The following is a 24123-nucleotide window of genomic DNA, read 5'->3' on the forward strand; positions in this document are numbered from 1 at the left end:
AAGCTGTACTCTGTGGGGGAGGATATAGGGAACCCTAAGCTGTCCTCCTCAGTGATTTCTGCCACGTGGCACTCAATGAGGAGTGAAGTTCTACTCAGTGGGAGTAATGGTGGCAGATTCTGCTTCTTATGGCTTGACTGTGAAGCAAAGCCATACCCGTAGTATAGAAGATGATCCAGTGGTTAGGGCACCAGCCTAGTAACCAGGTTAAATTCTCCACTCTGCCACAGACTCCCTGTGCGCCCTTCGGCAAGTCACTTCGTCTCGCTGTGCCTTGTTTCCGCATTTGTAAATGGGGTAACAGCCCTGCACAACCTCACAGGGGTGTGTGAGGATAAATGCATTAAAGATTGTGACGTACTCAAAATTATGGTAACGAGGGCCATTTACATACTAAGGCAAAGAGAGACAAGAGCAGTGTATGGCTGGGCCATCCCAGGGAAGGAATAGTGGCTCAAGGAGATACACTTCCTTCATTGCTCCAGAAGGGTAGTAAGCTATTTCTGGGCTATGGCAGCAACCAATTACTACTCCCCATCCTGGCATCAGCTAAGCTGTCCTGGCTGATGTGTTGGTGGGCCAGAGCCAAGGTTCTGCCCATTCCCTGCTCCTGCCTGTCCACCTGTTCTGGACACAGGGAGCAGCAGGTGGACAGCATCTCTGAGCCCTTCCTACTTGGACACAAGGTCTGGGTAATCTAAGGCGGATGGTTTCTTATTTCCTTTCCACCTCTGTGCAGGCATGCGCTCCAATCCAAAATCTAGCCCTCAGTGGTGTGCAGTTCAGACACACTATCTTGCTGATGGAAAAAGGTGGTTGGTCCGTTGCAAGTGTTGCACTGAAAGTATGGGCCGGGTTTTCAAATGAGCTCAGCTCCCGTTTAGGCAACTAAATGAAGTCGTCAAAGCGCCCAACAGCCGGCAGCTCTCATTGTTCTCAACAGGAGAGGGAACTCTCACATAGAGAGGTTTCAAAAAAACGTTTGGGATTATTTAAAAAAATGAATCGTACTTTCTTTGGAGTAGTCCTGTTAAGTGTGAGCAATGGAGCCAGGGAGGGGGCATGAATCTGGTCCTGTGTGTTTTGAGGGGTTTAAAATGCCCATAAAAGTAGCAGCTCTCATTTTGTAATCTGCAAACTCAAATTGTAGAAGTTCAAATGCCACCTCAAATACAACATCTGCCCTCCTGGTACCTGTTATAAAGTTCTGTCTTTCAGATCTTTGATCGGACTTTTAATGCTTTGCTAATACTGAAGAAGTCTTTAAGAATTCAAAGCAGAAAGCCAGTCTCAAAAGAAAACATCACTCTTGTCATTTTAAGGCATTGGCACTGTTTTTCAGAACCAAATTGGAAGAAAGTACAAATGAAGACACTAATTATAAATAATAAGATTACGTGTCCAATAACTGCTGTGCTAACCTCTCTAAAATGACTTTCATGCTGGACTGCAGTCCTACACATCCTGCAGTAACAAGGACACATACAGCAACAAGAACATGTCAAGATTATTTACATAGAGTAGATAAGTGTCAACAGAGAGACACCAACAGCCCCTGATATCTCAAAGTGATTAGAGGACTTTGCCTCTATACAAGTTGGACTAGCTTCATGTAAGGACCGGCGGCCTGAACCCAGGCCTGCAGTGGTATCAGATAACCAACGTCCTCATGCTGCCACCCAGTGGCTTCTGTAACCTGGCCACTCCCTGCAACTCGCAATTTGCAGCGGCTCCACACCACAGAAAGTCCCATCTCAAGTGATCTGACTGACAGTTGTCTTAGCGGTCCCTTATATAGGATACCTGATATATATGGTATCCTATATAAGACCATGGGGCATAGCAGGATGTGTCCAGGCAACAGTGTGGATTCCCACTTCTCTGCCTCTGAACTCCTTGTACTGACCTCAGCTCCAATGACTCCCAATCAACCCCCAGAATCCCAACACTGACCCTCAGCTTGATTCCTGATCCTGTCTCTGACTCTGACTTTTGGCTTGACTCCTGACTCAGACCCCAGCTCTGACCCCAGCTTCAGTTCCTGGCTCCCAAGCTTCCGCCACTAGTCCTGCCTACCTCTGCCCAGAGTCCTGACAATTTGCCTGGACCCCCCATATAACCCATGGAGAAGGCTGGCTCGGGGGGGGGGGCATGGAGGCAGAGGGCTGCCCCTTATCCGGCATGTCCCAAAATATATTAGACACACTTGAACAAGTTGACAGCCCCCAGGAAGAACTTCCGACATTGCAAACACCACAGGTGCCGCTGTCATCCGAGAACCCCGTCGATGCAGCTCCCCTGGATACACAGCAGAAATGCTGCACGTGATGGGTGGTGCAGTGCACCGCTGAGAAGCAGACAGCGTGAGAGCAGACCACCCGTGTGTGGGATGAGAACACTGCGCTCCATGCAAACCGTCCCCCTCCTAGGGCATTTCAATTGAAATTACCAAAAGTTTAGGGGGTTCCTCAACCAGTGTCGCCAGCTGTTCCTGCTCTGCTCCGGTTCCACCCCACTGACCAGGCCAAAGTAGGACTCATAATTAGTCTCCTGATGGCAGAGGTGCTGGATTCGGCTTCACCCTATTAGAACGACAGAGCCCAACGCTATCAGACTGGGACACCTTCCTCCATGTCTTTCCCTCTATCGTCAATGACTCCCATCAGGCTTGTTTGGCCAAAGCAGCCCTGTGAAAACCATGGCGAGGGCAGGGAACAGCCACCTCCAATGACTCCCACTCTAAGTATCTCGTCTCCAATACAGAATGGAACAAAGCAGCCCAGATCTACCAGTTCTGGTGGAGAATTACATGAAGATGACAACGATGAGCTAGCTCATGTGGAAGCCCCGACCAACCTAGACGCCTTCATCAACCTCACCATACACATTGACAAAGGTTGCGCGAGCAAAATGAGGAAGGGGGCTGTGCTGCCCCCTCGCTGGCATTCCCCAATGCCCGTCTCCATTCCAGTCCCACACCCCCTGCAAATCGACACAGCCCATTGTCACGTGAACTGTAAGGAAAGGGAGCGCCACTAACACCACGGCTTCTGTTTCTACTGTGCAATCTGGCTATGCCCTCACCGTCTCTCCTTCGAGGCTCTCACACCGAACAAGTCAGGATATTACCAAGCCCGGTCCCAGTAAGGAGGGCTGGCTTGGGCAGGCCCCAGGGTATCCATCCTGCTGGCTGTCCCCTACTTCTCACTGAAGCATGTCCAATGCACAGCGAGCCCAAACTGCATCTGCAAATCCAGATTTGCCTGCATGTCCCAGGGAAGCCCCAACAAATCCCCACGCAGTGGGTGCTCATGAACTCCAGGGCTGAGGACAATTTTATAGATGTTGATATGGCACAGACGTTAGCTATCCCCGTGCAGCAAAAACCAGCCTTGTGGAGACTATAGATGGCTCGCTCCTGTCCTCGGGCCCAGGAACAGTGCCCCTGGAAGTTGTTATCCACACCAAAGAGAAATCCTATGGCTCGGAGTGGTCTGCTTGGCCCACTTCCCCCCGTGATGCTTGGTGTCTCGTGGCTGGCCACTCATGACCCACACGTCCTTTGGCATGAGTGGAAAGTCAGTTTCCACTCTGAATTCTGTGAGCAGTTTGCTTGTGTGCACCACTGGATGAGTCCTGGCCTCCAAACATATCACTCTAGCTCAAGTCCAGGTCACCTGCACTCGGGCCCAGGCTGTGGCCCAGCTGAGACCACTGTCAGGGGCTGATTCCTGCTCTTCCCACCACCAAGTACCATGACTACATGGATGCTTTTGAGAAGAACGTGGATGGCCTACCAACACACCTCAACTAAGACAGTCCGTCTGAGCTGCAACCTGGGACCAAGATACTGGTTCTTTTGCAAACTGGACCACCGGTGCCTTGGCCCATCCCTGATCGGGCAGGTGATCAACCTTGGGACCGTTCTGCCCAGATCCTTCAGGGTACACCCTGTGTTCCACTTATCTCTACTGAAGCCAGATGTGGACAACCCCTTTGTGAACTGAATCCAACTGCCTTCCCACACCCCCAGTTCAGGTCCAGGGTCATGGTGAACATGCAGTCCATGAAATACTGGACCCTAAAATAAAACATGGCTCCCTCTGGTATCTCACTGACTGGGAAGGCTACGGTCCCAAGGAGCGATCCTGGGAGCCGGTGTCCCAGGTACATGCACCAAACCGCGTGGCGGCCTTCCATGCAGCCCAGCCAGAAAAAACCAGCTTGGTGGGGGCACCCCAAAGAGAAGAGGGTTAAGTAAGGATCACTGGGACTTGGACCTGGGCCAGCAGGGCTGATAGGTAACCAATATCCACACACTGCCACCCCCCCTGTGACCACAATCCTCAGAGGCTGCACACTACAGTAAGTTCTGCCTCAAGTGATCCGACTGCCAGTGGTCTTAGTGATCCCTGACTGGCTCCTAGAAGTGTCCAGGCAACAATGTGGATTCCTACTTAGCTGCCATCACTGTCCTGCTTCTCTGCCTTTGAACTCCCGGCCCAATTCTTGATCCTGCCTCTAGTTCTGTCCCTCGGCTCGACTCCCGACTCAGACTCCAGCTTTGACCCCCCAGCTTGACTCCGACTCCTGCCATTACTCCTGCCTATCTTCATCCAGGATCCTGACCCTCAGGTCCTGACAAGACTATTGGAAGGAATACAAACATACAGTCTAACATCTCCTGGTATGGTAAGCAGCTGTGGCAACCACTTTTTGAGATACAGTTAGCTTACAGAAATGGGGGCGAAAAAAATCAAAGCCCAACACAAACGCTAAAAATGTTGCAGCTCAAGGTTACTGAAATACTGTACAGTATAACCTCAATTCTCCTGTCCCCATATCTTTTCTTCTTTCATGTCTCTGCCTAAGCCTGATAAAACCTTGAGAGAGATTTTGCTGCAAACATAAATAAAAATGCACTCTAGCATTAGCAAGCTCCCCACTCCTTACGTTCCAGTGACTAAATATAGGCATAAACTCAAACTGATATATCTAAAACTACTGCTGGTTCCTCCAGAGCAATTCAAGTAAATACAGACAAATATTTTTGGAGCTATGTCATCTGAAAAGGAGTATTTGCAACCTGTGGAATACTTTTTATCAGTTAATTATCACTTTGTTTGACCAAGAAAAATGGTCTAAAATATCCGTCTACTCGGAGATCTCCAGGAGAATACTTAGACTGATCATCTCCTGAATTCATAAGAATTGATTTGATCAAATATCTCTGAAAAATGCAGTGGAGGATCGGAAACTTGTGTTCAGAGCCTAGCTTTGTGGTATATACTCTACTGCTCTAAAACTGCACATTTGCTTAATGGTCAATTTTAAAATTTTCTTATAAAAAAGACACACCATGAAGTCTGGAAAGCCTCATATTACAAAATCCATATAAACATATATATATATATATATATATATTCCATACAGAAAGTGATAGATATAGATAGGTATATTACAGAGATATGTGGGTTGCTTTATTCTTTAAACAAACACTTAAATGCTCTTTTTTCTCAATTAAAAACATCCTCCACCCAATACTCCTTTGCAAGTCTACGATAACCAAACTGCAAGCACCGTACTGGAAGGCAACAGATTTAGGCTCATAGACTGTAAGGCCAGAAGGGACCATCATGATGTTCTAGTCTGAGCTCCTGCACATGGCAGGCCACCGAACCTGCCTCACCTCTGGCGGAGTTACTGAAGTCTGCAAATCATGATTTAAAGGCTTCGAGTGACAGAGAATCCACCATTTACAGTAGTTTAAACCTGCAAGTGACCCATTCCCCAGGCTGCTGAGAAAGGTGAAAAACCTTCACGCTTCTAAAGGGGTTACAATCTGTAATTATGAGGAAAAAATGTTTAAAAATTATTAAAAAACATCTCAACAGTCTCTTTTCCACCTAACTGAAATAAACACAAAGGCTGCTCAGACATTCCACCACTCATACTCACAAGCTAATGCCAGCATAAACTTTGACAGAAGGACCTGGTGCAGGAAACTCTGGGGAGCTGATCCAGGCTGCAGTGGCATAAAGAGACAAACCCCTGGTTTATAGGGGAGAGGTTTTCAGGACAAGCACAGCCCTCAAAGTAAATGAAGCTGGTCAAAGAGGAGGAGCAGCAGAAGGATGCACCACTTCTGTGGCTTCCAACAGAGAATCCTGCCAGTAGAACTCCTACAGAGTCTGGTGGGAGTTCAAGTTACCCTGGCCTACCTTGAATTACTGAAGAACTCCAGTGGAGGACAACAGTGGAGAGTCTGGCTGCCTGCCAAGGGGGTGAATCCCTTATTGGGTCTAGTGGATTAAGCCATGCCAGCAAAAAAGCCACACCAAGACACACCAAACTCTCATATGGATATTAAGGAAAAAATAGGTAATTAAGATAAAGGCTTATAGAATATCAAGGAAATTAGTAAGGAGACTAAAAATACGATGTGGGCAGCAGTTCTTCTAAAAATCGTTTTGCTTTAGAATGAATGTAGGGTTGGTGAAAGGGACCAGATCAACAGGACTGGAGCTCTCTATTTATTCCCAGGACAGTGACTGTGGCCGTGAAAGCTCCCCCACACTGCCCCATCGTCATCCTTCATCTTGGACCCAAAGGATTGAGCCGTTAGCTCAGCCTCTAAAATCATCCAGTGTTTGGCCTCTCTGCTAAGACTGCCAAAACTAGTTATTTACTTCTCCAGTGAAACTGGATTGCAGCCACCAGTCACTTATTATGAAGGCTAGCCAACAGCCATCAGATGGCAGCAATGGTCACAATCAGCCTGAGGCACATTGAAAGCAAAGATGTAGGTGCAAGGCAGTGAGTCCCATTACCAATCCCATGAGCAGGCCAGTCTCCCAAGGCCTGATCCAACAACCCCCACTGATGTCAACAAGAGTTTTGGTGCTGACTTCAAACCGAGCTCGACCAAACTCTTAGAAAACTTTCAGAGAAGTTTAGATCAGTTTTTAAACAGTTGATTTGTCTAAGAGCTGTTACCTAAAACTCTCAGTCTCTCTGCTCCCACGACCACTTCGTTGTCATCTGCAGAAAACAGCAATTTTCCAGAGAGGGATTTCACCTCGAATTTTTGGCTGTGTGCTTCCACTGCTTGGGGACCTAGAACGGGAGAAAAGATTTAGCCCATGTTTTCTGAAGAAAACTATACGGTACTTTTATGAATGTAATAAATCTGAGTGTTGAGATTATCCCAGTAACTCTGCATGCATGATCTACAATTTGATAGACCACAGAGAGATTTCTCCTCTTGAGAGTGTGACTTGTCCTTAGGAAAGGGTAATAATATGATGTTTAACCCGCCCTATAAAATTACCATGATTTCTTTCTACGCCTTAATGAACATTTGTTGACATTACAAAACCGTCAAGCAACTTGTCACAACTCAGAGTTTCTGCTAAAGAAAGACCCAGGCATGAAATAGCAGAGAATGTTACCGGCCCTGATTTAAGTGCATTGGCACAGCTGTACCAGGTACCAAGCTTTTTGCAAGGTGTGAGTGTATGAAAAGGAGGAAAGGAAGCAAGTCCAACATCTGCCCTTTCTTTGCTTGGCTCTCACTTCCATGTAAATCAAATTTACCCCGAATAAACTGATGCTGGTATCTGACATGCTCCAATCCAAAAGGAATATGAAAATCAGGAACAAGTGCTTCATTTTGAACTGTAGACTAATGGCTCGTTCCACTGAAATCAACAGGGGCAGATGCGGTACAGAACTAAGAGTCTGATCCTGAGAAGTGATGAGCATTTTCAAATGAGCATCCTTCATGATGAGACCCTAAGTGACTGGCTTTCAAGTGTGTACAAGACAAAACAAAGGGTAGTCACCTTTAACATTTCAGAAAGTTTTATATGCGTAATAGTTCCCCAGTATTTAGCTCTTATCTTAATACTACTGCTGTCTCTTGATATGCTCCGCAATCTAATGCTTTTCGTTCCAAAGCCTGACAAACATTCCCTGCCCTCGTGGCCATTCCATGCTGGTCTGTGGCTCAGCCACCTTCTGCCACCTGACCTGGACTCGACTTGTAATTCACATTCCTCTCCTATCTATCCCACGCCACGCACAACAAAACCGGATGGATTTGCCACTGCTCATGGCAGATGATCAGCCCCAAATGTTTCTCTCACTGTCTCCCTGACTGGTCTCACTTCTCAGAAGAGAAAAGAAATGACTCTTGAAAGGCCAAGGTTTTTAAATGCAGGCTCTAACATTGTGTGCTCACAATTGCTTCCACATGCAGTTGTGTGCACTAGCATTTATACCAGCGCTGCCTGAGTGCACAAACTATTAACTGTGTGCACAATGGTGGAAACTGTTTAATTCTGTGGGAAACCTAAAGGATCCTGCAAACCATTCTGAGAAAATCTCACAATTTTTGGCAGCTTTTAGGTTCGAATTTCTCTCTCTACCTACCCACGACTGCAACGCACTCAATACGGGACTACATCTTAAGACCACTTGGAAACTGACACTAGTGCAGAATGCAGCACCTGCTTACTAATCAGAGTGTCACACTGAGATCTCATATCATCAGCTTTCCATGAGCTGGCAGCCTGGGAGTTCTCTATGTGGAGTTCCCGATGTTGGTTTTAACCAGTAAAGCCCTATGTGGAAACAGGTTCCCTGAGAAGACAGCCTCGCTCCGCATGCCACTCCACCTCAGCTGAGATCAGCAGAGTTGCTTAAACTGGAAATCCCTCAATTTAAAGAGATGGGAGCAGCTGGCAGGGTGTTCTCTATGAAGGCCTCGCAATTGTGGAATTCTCTTTCCCACTCCTCATTAAAGAATTTGTGTTTGAGACATGCTGTGTGATCCCAGCCTTCTTGTGAGGCATGTAAGGGGGATGTGGGCTGATGGACACACTACTATATTGGATTACGATTACTGCTGTCATCAGGAGTTAGTTTCTAACCTATGGAGCAGGAGATTTTTAGAGTAATTACATTTAGGTTCAGTTATATTATGTGGTATCATATAATTTACCATGACTTTTAAGAGTATGCAAAGATACCCAGAGCATGTCATGGGTGTTGACTGCAACCTTTATACATCAAAATAAAAGTAGTTGGGTATTTATGTTGCACTGATCCCCGTGGTGAAGAAGCATCTGACATTCCAAGCCAAATAGGCAGGCAGCAGTAAGTTTATGATCTTTTCCAAAAGTCAACCTCCAATGCCTTCACTAGAGCTTGCATCTCTACTAGCCAGTTTGCTGTGTTGGGTCTCATTTCAGTGTTGGCATGGTGTGTGCTTTGTGTGTGCGCGCGTGTGTTACAGAGCTGCTGTAACTTCTACTAACGGCCATCTAGACACTTCCAAGGTCTGTCAAAACAGAGTCACTCGAGTGACACAAAGATTCCATGGGAAATAAATGGCAAATGACCAACAAAGTAAACAAGTTCCTTTTGAAGGGCAGAATCTGGGAGCTCACGATTGAATTTATTTCCCTCCTCAAGGCAATTTTCAAATGCGCCTTAAGTCATTGGTTACTGAAGCTGGTTAATTATTTAGCACTGTGACTGGAGGTCAGGTGTTACTTAAGCCAGCCAGACAATCCAAACTCATGTAGAAACAACATGTTTTATGGATTATTGGCTCCGCCACACAGCAATACTTCTCCCTGGCCATAGACTGCTCTATTTGTATATTAAGCATTTTACATGCTGCTCTCTCGACACAAATCACCCATGCTCTCAAAGACACACCCGTGCTGTGGATTCCTGAAACATTAGTTTCCCCATCAAACATGAAGTGCTAATGCTCGCGAGAATAAGGGTTCTTTAGCAGCAGAAGGGGCTTTGGGTTTGGAAAGCAGTCAATTGCAGAGCTGCTACTAACCAACAGAGTTCTAGAGATCTTAGGCCCAGTTAAAAGTATCTTGGGACAATCCTGTGCCTGTTACAAATGAAATGTCAGGGTGAATATTTTCTTCCTGACCCTGAAGTCATACAACTATCTGGATTGACTTTCAAATGACAATGATTTTCTGCTTCCTTATTAGATATGTGCAGCCGCTTCTTCTCCAGCACAGCTCTAACCTTCTTATCTTTTGTTTCTACAAAGCAGAGCTAACTTTTAACTTGTACTTTACTAGAAGCCTTAGCTATCCTCCTCTCCACTGTTTAATGATAATAAATTATCCCACAGCACAGGGTCCTTTACGTCGTCTTAATTCTTTCCTCTGGTGTTTTCTCTTCCTTACCTGTTACAAGACGAGTAAGGACTTTAGTCTTCTCATTGAGAATGTTCACTGTAACATTTCTGGCAGATTGGAAGTACAATGGATTGCCCTATAATAAGAGCACAAGAGAAAGCAAATAAGAAGGGAGCTTAAAGAAGAACACTCTTGAGAAAGCCTGTAGGATGTGTGTGCTCGGCCATGGTGCTTCTAGTTTCTCCTGATCTTTGAAAAAAGGTCAGAAAGTTAGAAGCCTGTTTGAAGTGCAGGTAAGATACTTGTGTCTGTGTGTGTTAGTTTGTGTTCGGATTGCACCCTGCATCAGAACATGCACCAATGCAGTGGCCGCGCAGTGGGTGTTACATATCCCCACCAGGCTCCAGGGACAGGAGAATTCTGATCTGACAGTGTTTCACACCCACAGTGCATTCACTTTGCACAGGCCTAAATGATTAATCCCACTTCCCTCTTTACCATGGATCGTGCACTGAAGTCTAATCATGCTGTAGGAACTGTCATCTTTATTAATGGTGTAATCTGACCAACCTGTTATTTAAAAACATTTGTGCGAGGTGAGTCTGATTTGAACTTCCCAATGTTTTAGGGTGTTTGGATCTGGGGTTCGGGTTGGTCCTCTCCTTAGTTACTGCAGCATATTTGGTAATCAAACCTATAACATCTGCAGAAAACTCCAGATTAAATGAGCAGGTGTCATTTTGTGAGTGTGGTCTCTGTGTGTGTGGGAACATGTGTGTTGTGTGAGTGTGTGTGTGGGGGAAACCGGATTAAAAGAGATTTTTGATAACATTTTAAAACCGCTTTTGTTCTCAGTCCGCTTATGAAGCAAACCATACATCCCATTACGTAGTATTTAAATACATCCCACAGTGCTGAGCACTCTAATCCAGATTTAGCGCATTGATTTCAATGGAGTTACACAGCTGGATTTGACCCTATTGCTTTAGCTCACAGGCTTTTGGCCATTCTTAAATATTCCAGTTTCAAGTCATCGGTGGGGAAATAAATAAATAAATAAGAGCAGCCATTGCAACGTGGGAACCCGCTGGCTCCCTGGCATGGGCCTTTTCAGGTACCCTCCCCACACGAGGACACCAGTGGAAATCTGTCTAAAAGCACATGCACGGCACACACTAGCCAGAGCTCTCCAACAGCTTCTCACTAACAGCAGCCACAAATCACACCGTCTTGATTTCTCAGTGGTTGCTGGTACCAAAGGCCCCAACAGCGTGACCATAGCTAAACTTAATGCACTATTTCCAGAAGAGTGTAAGGGGGAAATTCATCAACTGCCTAAACCACATTAACAGTTGAAATTTGCACAAGAGCAATAACAATAACAGTTCTGTGATTCCTTTTATCTAATGTACTTCCTTAGATGCCCAAATCTTTTCCCTCTGAAGACTGTTTCAAAGGCTTCCTTGACTTCAGTGGGAGCAGAACAGGGACCCTGCCTATCACCATATATTTCCTTGTCCCCCAACCTTGCAGTCTGTAGCATATCTGGCATTTAGATAGCACCTTTCATCCATAAGGCTCCCAAAGCATGCTACAATGCACATACAGGATGGAATTTTCAACAGCGCTCTAGCTCTGCTCCCACTGAAGTCAGTGGGAGTTTTAGCACTGACTTTGACAAGAAGAGAGTAAAATCAATTTCAAATAGCTCATGGAAATCCCACCCACAGTGATCACTTAATCAACCACTGAAATGCAGTCACATCTGGGGTGGCAGGCTGCAGCCCCCTGCATTATTGGCAGTTAGCACTCTGCAAAGCAATGGGAGATGAGGGCACTTGGGCCAGCCCCTTTCCTTAAAAATATTGCCATGGGACTTCTATGTGGAGCAGACAGCAACCCGTTATTAAGGTCATATCTGGAAACAGTCACTCGGCATGAAACTCAAACAGAAAAGAATACCATGTGATTTATCTGACTGATCCTAATTAAGACACCCAGGTTAAATTTGGAAAATTTCCAATTCAGCTATAGAATAAAAAATTGCAAAAGTATTAATGAAATAAACTTGAATAATGCATGAACTGGAAGAAATTCTGATTTGATTAATGGATATTCCACAAGCATTAAAAGAGGTTACCTTTGTTGAATGAATTGTGAATTATTCGCTTTGTTCTAACCCAGAGTCTCATTTTCCTTGACCTAGTAGTGGTCATAATTCTATATAAATGATGTAGAAATAGCTACAGATGTAAATGTGATGTCACAAATTCAGTATGGTAGCTTCCCTTCTGCCTCAAGTAGAAAGAAGAAGGGTTGTAAAGGAACAAGCCCTTATTAAAACTCAGTGGGCCAGATCCTGAAGTTCTTCCTCAGGCATAACTCCCAGTTAAGTTGTTTTCCCAGAGTAAAGGACTTCTGGGTTGGCCCATAACTTTGTAAATGAGGAAACATGGTAAGAAGAATTACAGAAAACAAATGAAGTATAATAATAATCTGGAGACTTGAGCTGATTCCAGTCTTTACTGTCTGACCTTGGACAAAGCATTTAAGTTCACTGTGTCTCATTTCTCTCATCTGTCAGATGAGGACAAATCATTCTCATCCACCTTTGAGATGTGCTTGCAGATCCTTAGATGAAACGTGCAAAGTATGTAAGTACCAAGTATTATATTTTATTTCTAAGACAGCAGGTCTGAAACATGGACCCAATACAAAAGAGAGCATCTGAACGAAAACCAGGGAACGTCTGAAAGTTTAAACAACAGAGCATCTCCATCTAAACTCCCCCAGAAAGGAAAAGAGTAAAAGGGCACTGCCGATTCCTTTTTATTATTTTTTCCCATTTTATCCTGAATTATTTATGTTCCACTACCAAGGGCCTAGAAAGAAATATTGATTCTTTCTCCTGTATTTTTAATGGAACAGAAATAAACTCAGCTGCACTTTATTATTTCCTTGTTTATGCATTAGCATCCTCAGTGACCTCAGCAGGGACCCGACCCAAACAGCTCTTGAAATCGCGTTTATTCCTATTGCAAATTTAAATTTCACACTGATTGAAGGTTGGACTTTTTAAAAAGACAGATGTCTAGAATCCATACGAAATTATAGCCATCGATGACATCGTAACCATTATAACCTCATTATAAACACGGCAGGTCACATTTCTGACCTATCCCACTTGACTGTTGTTACTGGAAGGATGCAAATAGACTAAGTGTTTTGAAAAGGTTAGCATGCCTTTCAGTCTCCATTAAGGTAGGAAAATAGACCAAAGAACTACATGACAGGCTTGGTTTCAAAGTCCATTACTGATTTGCATAATAAGATGCTGTAGAGAACACGACTAGATAAGCTAAGAGGTTATGCCCACCCTCACCAGAGTATATTAGAGAACACAAATGCTGATCCTACGGCAGATGTGTAGTTCACTGATTCAGATCTCTCTTCATGTGGCTTTCAGAAAACTAAATTTGCTTGATGGAAGAAGCATGCCTTTATTAGTCTATAGGGAAGGAATATTTCAAGCACTTAATGTAATGCCCTCTCACATTTCCATAACTCTCTTTCCATTTGGAAATGAATAAAAGGCTAGAAAAATATTCCCTGCTGCTGGAAATTGTGCACACTTTGCATCCTGTGTCTTTTACTTACACACACAATAACTCAATCATCTCTCACACAAGGCCCTTTAAAAACTTCTTGTCCCCTTTTAGAAATTCAGGTAGGATCCCCCAGCTCTTTCATTAACCAAAGTGAAATCAAATGTTAATGACTTACTTTTTTCCCATTCTTAAAACAAGTAATTAATCAGGAAATGGGATTAGGGAAAAATTCTTACATTTTTATTACTATTTCTTGTTAACATAGTCCAACATTAATTCCTCCGATGCACTAGAGCACTGGGAAATATAGATCGATACAGTATCATCACCTCAATAAAAATAATTATACATAGTTGGGGCTTCAGAGCTTCAGTCCACACTAGAATAATGCTCTCATACATGGTTCTGTAACCTACTGAACCTAAATTTAGAGTACAGGGGCCAGGTCTGACTATAGTCATAACAATGTAAGTATGAGACACACCGAATCTCTAAAATACAGTATGAAGCAGCTCTGGAAATGTGTATTTCATGTCACAGCCCAGTTCTGTTCTTTCCAAGTGAATACTGATAAAGAGACGAGGGCCTGATTCAAAGAAAACTGAAGTAAATGGAAAGGTTCTCATTGACTTCAATGGGCGCTACATCTCTTTAGCGTGTTGGGAAAAAACAGTGGAAAAAAAGGTCTCTCTGTATCTCCAAGATGCTTCATCTAGTTTTTTCGGAGCAGTCAAATTAAAGATAAAATACACCTGGTGTTGCCATTCCCGTAGCATTATGATCTACACGATTTCAGTCTATGGCTTTCCACTTTAGCTTCCTGCAAAATGTCTGAGAGATTATGAAATCTCCAGCATTTCCCCCATTTGTTCTTCCTACACACAATCAAACATGTAATGAAAGTTATCACCCAGGCCCCAGAACAACACTATGCCTTGACGTTCAGTCCATTTGCCAACATTAGTGCTATCTGTATGCCAAGACCTGGGCACTCTAACTTTTGTCTCCTTCCATCTACTATCAGCTCACTTGGGTTATTGTGAACATGTTGCCAAAAGCTGAAAATCTTTTGTATCCTAATTATCCCATAGCACTCCCTGGATTGTACAACAGCCTTTGATTTCACTTGCTTTGCCCATTAAATCAGCATTCATCTCCCCAGCAGCACTTTTTTACATTGTTGTTTCTTTTACGTGACTAATTCAATCAGACGGCTGGAGAATTGAAGGCACGGGCTTGCGCAAACCTCTCTGGGAGCAGGATGCCATCGCTTCCCCTATGCATGTTTTCATGTCTGCTCCTGACGGAGTTCAAGTATTCTCCTTGTAAAACATTTAATGAAGGTTCCATGACAGGATGCTTCAGTTCCATTTCAGGGGGCAAGTCTAGGATGGGATTTTCAAAGCAGACTACAGAACCAGGCCACCCACCTACTAGGGTACCTAATTCCTTAGACCCTTTGCAACCCCCAGCTCTAATCCTTTTCTCTAGCAAACATAAAAACTCTGATTCCTGCTCTGCATTACCACCCCCCAATGGCGTAGCACTAACACAAATGTTCATGGACATGTACTAGTAGATGCCACAGATACTCAATTTATTAAAATATGGGGACATATGCTACAGGAGATAGTATTTGAAAGGTGCAACAAATATGTCAATACAATATAGTTTGTTTCCTAACTAATCAGTGAGCTATCCAGTAGAATATATGAGATTTTGCAAAAGGTATCGACTGATTGTTCAGAAGGCTCAATACATGGCAAAATGAATCATAACACTTTGCCAGGTGCCTTAAGCTGACTCACTTCTGAACAGATGCTAAAAGCTCCTTGATCAAAGATTACACCACCTTGACTGACAGCCTTGATGCACAGCCCATGCAATCCAAACCTATGGTCTCTTTAAGGGAATTAAATATTTTATAGATATTTCCTTGGATTAGTTTTGGGGGATTATAAAAATAAGTAGAAAATCTTATTATATTTTAAGAGGTAATTTAAAAGTAATACATCAACATCAATATTTTTACAGTCAGGAAGGTCAAAAAGGAGTACAGAAGTTCCCTAACTTACGCAAGGTGTTCCGGAACGGAACACCTTGCGTAAGGCGAATTTTGCGTAAATTGGGAACGTATCTCCAACAATTACGCAAAAAAAAAAAAAAGCTTATGGAACTTTATCCGTAATGCGGATTTCCGTAAGTCGGGTTTGCGTAACCTGGAGAGCGTCTGTAGTTTAAATTGGATCTAGTGGAGCCCACGAATCTGAACACGAAGTGCTAGAATAAGTCAACGTGAAGAGGGGAAATAGCTGTGTTACCTCCAGTCTTGCAGAACTCATGAGAAAAGTCCAACACAAAGCCATGAACCATAGTGGCAGCTGGCAGTCTGTGAGCAGTGCCTGTGTCACTACCATACCTCTCACTGAAGCAGAGAAAGGAAATGACCTGCTATGTAAAATCATATCAGGATTACTGGACAGGAAAAGCTCATTTCAATAGCCCTCTCACCTGCCTGGGGTGATCCACTCCCCCACCTGCAAGGGGAGAGCTCTAAAAGTCAGGAAGACTGGTCCTGCTCTAGATCCAAAGGGCAGGGGGATCTATTCACAAACAGACCACCCAGACCATCACCAGAGTGGACTTATTCTGCAACTGTCCCAACCACCCCACTGCCTGCAATCACAGGGTGACCCACCTGTCCCCATTGCTACTGCTATAAGGAACAGCTGACAGACAGCTAAGCAGCAGTTTTGCAGAAAAGGACCTGGGATTACAGTGGATGAGAAGCTGGATATGAGTCAGCAGTGTGCCCTTGTTGCCAAGAAGGCCAACGGCATATTGGGCTGCCTTAGGCCTTGTCTACACTACGAGAGTAGTTCGAATTTACTTGCATCGAATTTTTGGAATCGATATTGCAAAGTCGAACGTCTGTGTCCACACTAAGGACAGTAATTCGACTTTGTGAGTCCACACTAACGGTGAAAGCGTCGACATTCGAAGCAGTGCACTGTGGTCAGCTATCCCACAGTTCCCGCAGTCCCCTCTGCCCATTGGAATTCTGGGTGTAGCCGGCAATGCCTTCTGGGTAACAAAATGTGTCGAGGGTGCTTTTGGGTAACTGTCGTCATCCGTCCATCACTCCCGCCCTCCCTCCCTGAAAGCGCCGGCGGGAAATCAGTTCGCGCACTTTTCCAGTCATTGACAGCGCGGATGCCACAGCACTGCGAGCATGGAGCACGCTGCGACCATCGCTGCAGTTGTGGCCGCTCTCAACGCCTCGCAGCTTATCATACACCTTTCCCTGAGGCAGATGCAGAAAAGTCAGGCGAGGAGGCTACGGCACCGCGGTGATGTCCTGAAGTCTGAGAGTAGCACAGACCTCTCAGAAAGCAGGGGACCCAGCGCCGAGGACATCACGATGGCAATGGGTCATGTTGATGCCGTGGAACGGCGATTCTGGGCACGGGAAACAAGCACTGAGTGGTGGGACCGCATAGTGCTGCAGGTCTGGGATGAATCCCAGTGGCTGCGAAACTTTCGCATGCGGAAGGGAACTTTCCTGGAACTTTGTGAGTTGCTGTCCCCTGCCCTGAAGCGCAATGACACCCGGTTGCGAGCTGCACTGAGTGTACAGAAGCGAGTGGCCATAGCCCTCTGGAAGCTTGCAACGCCAGACAGCTACCGGTCAGTCGCGAACCAGTTCGGGGTGGGCAAATCTACCGTGGGGGTTGTTGTGATGCAAGTAGCCAAGGCAATCGTTGATGTACTGCTGCCAAAGGTAGTGACCCTGGGAAACGTGGAGGCGATCATAGATGGCTTCGCAGCGATGGGATTCCCAAACTGCGGTGGGGCCATAGATGGAACTCACATCCCTATTCTGGCACCGGACCACCAGGCCACCCAGTACATTAACCGAAAGGGCTATTTTTCCATGGTGCTGCAAGCACTGGTGGACCACAGGGGACGTTTTACCAACATCTACGTGGGATGGCCGGGCAAGGTTCATGACGCTCGTGTTTTCAGGAACTCTGGTCTGTTTAGACGGCTGCAACAAGGTATTTACTTCCCGGACCACAAAATAACTGTTGGGGATGTGGAGATGCCTATAGTCATCCTCGGGGACCCAGCCTACCCGCTAATGCCCTGGCTCATGAAGCCCTATACTGGCGCCCTGGACACTGAAAAAGAACTCTTCAACTACCGGCTGAGCAAGTGCAGAATGGTGGTGGAGTGTGCTTTTGGCCGTCTCAAGGGGAGATGGAGAAGCTTACTGACTCGCTGTGATCTCAGCGAAACCAATATCCCCATTGTTATAGCAGCTTGCTGTGTGCTCCACAATCTCTGTGAGAGCAAGGGGGAGACCTTTATGGCGGGGTGGGAGGTTGATGAAAATAGCCTGGCTGCTGATTACGCTCAGCCAGACAGCCGGGCGATTAGAAGAGACCTGCGGGAAGCGCTGTGCATCCGGGAGGCTTTGAAAGCAAAGTTCCTGAGTGAGCAGGGTAACCTGTGACTTTTAAGTTTGTGTACAGAGAAGCTGAACCTGCCCCCGTTTCTTTACCCAGTTAATGTTGACTATCCTACCCAGTTACATACCCCCTTCACCCCCTTCCAACACACGTTTCGAAATAAAAATAGTTCTACTTTGTTAATGCACACCGTTTTTTTTAATACTGTTTTCGCGGGAATTTTTTAAAACTGGGACGCAGACTGTGGTGCGGAGCGGGTGTAGTGTAGTGACGCGAATGAAGCTTCTAAACTCAAGGATTGACGGGCTCCGCTGCGGTGGGATGGTTGTTTCAACGGAGCCTGTCACCCCTCCTGATCGGGACTGTGTGTATGGGGGGGCTATGTGACTTTGTGGCAGGGGGAGGACGATTACAGATCCCCTGCTGCATGGCTCTGTGATCCTGCATAAGGACTGCCGCTTAAGATCTGTAACTGCCCTCCCCCGCCACAAAGTCACAGAGCAACCCACCCCCCACCACATAACATGAAAACAACCTCCCAGACTAACCAGGGTAACTAGTCACTGCATCACTGCACTGTGTATGTGCCCTGCTGCTGTGCCTGCCCCCGCCTATGTACCCTGCCAAAGGTGACTGTCCTGTCCAATTACCAACCCCCTTTCCCCTCCTCCTCCAAAAGAACATGATTGAAACAGTAGTTAACATGAACGTATTTTTTATTATCAACTACACATGGAACTGGGAGGTGAAACTTGGACGGGGGCTTGTGTCAGGCGGGAAGGAAAGAACTTTTCAAGTTTTGGGGAATGAGAGCCTTCTGCTACTAGAGCTCTCTGCAGGGGTGGAGTGAGAGTTAGCAGGGACTCTGCCGCCTCTCCTTCTTTGCACTTTGGGTGAGGTGGGTATGGGACTTGGTGGCGGGGGAGGGCGGTTAGAGATGGACTGCAGCGGGGCTCTGTCCTCCTGCCTCCGTTCCTGCAGAACATCCACAAGGCGCCGGAGCGTGTCTGTTTGCTCCCTCAGTAGTCCAAGCAGCGTTTGAGTCGCCTGCTGGTCTTCCTGCCGCCACCTCTCCTCCCGATCCATGTTTGCTTGCTGCATTTGGGTCAATTTCTCCCGCCACTGGGTCTGCTGTGCTGCCTGGGCTTGGGAACAGGCCATAAGTTCAGAGAACATGTCCTCCCGTGTCCTCTTCTTCCTATGCCTAATCTTCGCTAGCCTCTGGGAGTGTGATGCCAGGCTAGGTTGTGAGACAGTCGCAGATGGGGCTGTGGGAATGGGAAAAAGGGAGTGAATTCCTCAGAAAGATAAATGTAGTTGTGAACCAAGAACATAGTCTTTCTCTGTGAACAAGACCATGCACAGCACCTATCACATGCGCACTCAGCACAAGGTCGAATTCTCGGCCTTCGCATTCAGTGCCTGGGGTCTTCCACAGCACATTTGAGAAGCGGGGCAGCACAACGGAATTTCTGTTGCAGGCAGACATGGTAAGCCGTAGACTTGTGGCAGTTTAAAACTTTTATATTACCACTGGCCTCATTTCACATTTAAAGCAATGTCAGTACCTGCTGCCAGCAATCCGGCAAGCGGGAACTCTGCCCCTGTCCCACCCCCTCGCGGCTGTCCCCAGGAACGATCCCTTTCGGCAGCCCCTCTCCCGCCTCCACCGCGTGGCTGCAAACCAGCGGTTACAGTTCTGTAAAGGAACGAGCAAGCAGTCCCAACACTAACATTCCCCTACCTAATTCAAAGCAGGTCACCATGGGCGACATCACCCTGATGAGGATCTCTGACAGCGAGAGAGAGAGAATGCTCCGGGAAAGCCTCCAAAGACCAGGGCCGTATGCCGCCCTGCTGTGCAGAGCAATGATTCCCGAGTACTTGATAGTCTCGTGGCGCGGCAACGTGTCGTACTTCGGAGGACCCAATAAGGCCGCTCTCCCCAGGAACCTCATGCAACGGCTTTCCAATTACCTCCAGGAGAGCTTCATCGAGATGTCCCGGGAGGATTACTGCTCTATCCCTGCACATATAGACCGCATTTTACTCTAGCTGCAGTAGCAGGGACTAAACAGTAGAGCGGCTTGGGCAGGACAATCACGGAAAACCGGACATTGCTAGATTTTTTTTCAAAACTTGCACTGCCCATGACTGAACCGTTAAGTGCCTAGGGCAAAGTAATCATGAACAACCCATTCTTTTAATTGTTAATATTCCTGTTCTGTTAAAAATAAATGTTTAGATGTTTACAACACTTACTGGCTGATCCTTCCCCAGATTCTGTGTCCGGGGTAACGGCTGGGGACGCTTCGTAGGGGATCTCTGTAAGGGTGATGAAGAGATCCTGGCTGTCGGGGAAATCAGCGTTGTGAGCGCTGCCGACTGCCTCGTCCTCCTTATCTCCTTCCTCATCTTCCCCGTCCGCTAACATGTCCGAGGAACCGGCCGTGGACAATATCCCATCCTCAGAGTCCACGGTCAGTGGTGGGGTAGTGGTGGCGGCCGCACCGAGGATGGAATGCAGTGCCTCATAGAAACGGGATGTCTGGGGATGGGATCCGGAGCGTCCGTTTGCCTCTTTGGTCTTCTGGTAGCCTTGTCTCAGCTCCTTGATTTTCACGCGGCACTGCGTTGCATCCCGGCTGTATCCTCTCTCTGACATGTCTTTTGAGATCTTCTCATAGATCTTTGCATTCCGTTTCTTGGAGCGCAGCTCAGAAAGCACGGACTCATCGCCCCACACAGCGATGAGATCCAAGACTTCCCGATCAGTCCATGCTGGGGCCCTCTTTCTATTCTGAGATTGCACTGCCATCAGTGCTGGAGAGCTCTGCATCGTTGCCAGTGCTGCTGTGATCGCCACGATGTCCAGACAGGAAATGAGATTCAAACTGGCCAGACAGGAAAAGGAATTCAAATTCAAATTTTCCCGGGGCTTTTCCTGTGTGGCTGGTCAGAGCATCCGAGCTCGTACTGCTGTCCAGAGCGTCAACAGAGTGGTGCACTGTGGGATAGCTCCCGGAGCTATTAGCGTCGATTTCCATCCACACCTAGCCTAATTCGACATGGCCATGTCGAATTTAGCACTACTCCCCTCGTCGGGGAGGAGTACAGAAGTCGAATTAAAGAGACCTCTATGTCGAACTAAATAGCATCGCAGTGTGGACGGGTGCAGGGTTAATTCGATGTAATGGCGCTAACTTCGACATAAACGCCTAGTGTAGACCAGGCCTTAGTAGGAGCATTGCCAGCAGATCGAGGGAAGTGATTATTCCTCTCTATTCGGCACTGGTGAGGTCACACCTGGAGTACTGTGTCCAGGTTTGGTCCCCCCGCTACAGAAGGAATGTGGACGAACTGGAGAGAGTCCAGCAGAGGGCAACATAAATGATTAGGAGGTTGGGGCACATGACTTAGAGGCGAGGCTGAGGGAACTGAGGTTATTTAGTCTGCAGAAGAGAAGAGTGAGGGGGGATTTGATAGCAGCCTTCAACTACCTGAAGGGGGGTTCCAAAGAGGATGGAGCTCGGCTGTTCTCAGTGGTGGCAGATGACAGAACAAGGAGCAATGGTCTCAAGTTGCAGTGGGGGGGGTCTAGGTTGGATATTAGGAAACACTATTTCACTGGGAGGGTGGTGAAGCACTGGAATGGGTTACCTAGGGAGCTGGTGGAATCTCCTTCCTTAGAGGTTTTTAAGGTCAGGCTTGACAAAGCCCTGGCGGGGATGATTTAGTTGGTGTTGATCCTGCTTTGAGCAGGGGATTGGACTAGATGACCTCCTGAGGTCTCTTCCAATTCTAATATTCTATGCTTCTATTCTATGACAGGGGAGCAGGGAGCATGATGGATAAAGAGGTACCTAGCTAAGGTTGGGGGGAGTGGAAGGACTGATTGTTTTGGATGCGTGGAGAGTGTGGAATTGATGGATTTTTGGGTGGTAGTCATGGCAGGACAGAATGCAGCACTGCTGGGTGAGCACGCAAGAGAGAATGATAATACCATCTCACTCTTATATGCAACTTTTCATCCAGACATCTCATAGCACTTTACTGGAGAAGAGTGTTTTACTCAGGAAATATTGCCCACATCACTGACTGAGGCAGAAATTTTTTGAAGGAGCCATATGTTGAAATTTTGGCAGCACATCACAGCTCATAATGTTCCCAATGTCGGACCAATGACACGTGTGAGCATCCACTAAGTCAGTTCTGGGTGGAAGAAACACAGGGTAAGTAATATATGCCATACTCACATGTACGATATATGCTGCTGTCTCTCTATCTACCAACGTCTCGCCTTGCCTGGGCATGCCAAAGAACAATGCCCTAGATGGCCACTGTTCCAATTCCATGCAAAATGTGATGAGTATTATGCCATTCTGAGTGAGAGGAGATTGTTCACACTTCTGCCTACTCTGAAGTGGCAAATAACCACTGCCTCTAAACGGAGAGGAAAAGCAGTATTCTTAGAAACACCTTCACCTGCAACAAGAAGGGGAACCTTTTCCAGTGAAATCCCACAAAAATGTCATCTCTGTTCCCTGTTCTGAGTGCAACCAAGTCAACCAGTGGGTGCAGTATGGCGCACAGCGTTAGCGGAAGGGTGCGCGCTACTTCTTTTTGGATTCCCCATCCCCCTCAGCCATTCTGACCTACAGTGCAAGGCTGGCTTTGGAACCTGATTGTGATCAATTTCTCACCTCCCTCCTGCCGTGACTCCAAACAGCACGGGTGGAAGTTTGCCCACAATACCCTTGGTGAACAAATTAATCATGTAGCTAAATCTGCAGCTGTTACGCTGAAAATACATCCCTTAATGTTACTTGAACACATATTTTGTTGTTTAATCACTGAGCCTCTTCTGTTCTTGACTTTGTCCTTCAAACAGTTGAACATGATGTTCATGTAGCTAAATGCATTTTCTTAGCAAAATTTCCAACTTGAAAATGTACGCTTTTCAAAGAAGAATGAACGTGATCTGTGACCTGAATTGATAATGCCGGCAGATTAAAACAAATGTTATACAATGCCCCAGTACATGCCATATTTATGTCTAAAGATGGTTGCTTTTAGGAAGGAAGCAATAGGTTCAGCATAGAGGTAATAAAATGTATTCTCTATCCTTTTCCTACCATAAACAAATCTTTTTCGGAAGAGAAACACATCCATACCATGTAGCTGGGATCAGTGTGGAGCTGGTATACATTTTGACCTGCAATTGCCACTGTTACGTCTAAGTAAGTATGAGCCTTTTCTATGTGAAGTATCTATTATGAGCTGACTCAACATGCAGCATGATAGCTTCATCCTTTTCTCTCCCCCCCCCACTCCAACATCAGGTATTTCAATGTTTTAAAAAAAAAAAGGCTTTCTGAAAGACCAAATACATTATGTCAACCAGTCCTTCTTTATTCATACCTTGCTGACTTGCTTAAGGAATCCTAGTAGATTAGAGAAGCACAATTTTCCCTTACATACACCAGGCTGATTTGTCCCTATCAGTCTTTGGGGTTTCCCATATGTTTGAGCAGCAATTAGAACCATGGTACCTCAACCTCGATTGGAACCTTTGGATACTACTACAATACAAATCACCATTATCCTAGCACAGGTTCTCAAAAATGTTCCGCGGCTTGTGTGCAGAGAGCGCCCGGGCGGGCCGGCCGGTTTGTTTACCTGCCGCATCCGCAGGTTCGGCCGATCACGGCTCCCACTGGCCGCGGTTCGCTGCTCCAGGCCAATAGGAGCTGCTGGAAGCGGCGGCCAGTACGTCCCTCAGCCCATGCCGCAGCTCCCATTGGCCTGGAGCAGCGAACCGCGGCCAGTGGGAGCCGTGATCGGCCGAACCTGCGGATGCGGCAGGTA

General features: G+C 46.3%; 1 protein-coding gene across 8 annotated transcripts in view; it reads right to left on the reverse strand.

Annotated features, from left to right (window-relative positions):
- The window catches only part of SGCD (sarcoglycan delta), a 501599-nt gene that overhangs the window by 73088 nt on the left and 404388 nt on the right, over window positions 1-24123 (reverse strand). For all 8 annotated transcript variants that reach the window (XM_034778041.1, XM_034778046.1, XM_034778040.1 and 5 more), the window contains 2 exons: window positions 10224-10311; window positions 6997-7116 (listed from right to left, as the gene is read on the reverse strand). In XM_034778041.1, the coding sequence (XP_034633932.1) occupies window positions 6997-7116; window positions 10224-10311 (208 nt within the window). The remainder of the gene's footprint in view (window positions 1-6996; window positions 7117-10223; window positions 10312-24123) is intronic.

Source organism: Trachemys scripta, chromosome 8 (assembly GCF_013100865.1).
Source record: "Trachemys scripta elegans isolate TJP31775 chromosome 8, CAS_Tse_1.0, whole genome shotgun sequence".
NCBI lineage: Eukaryota > Metazoa > Chordata > Testudines > Emydidae > Trachemys > Trachemys scripta.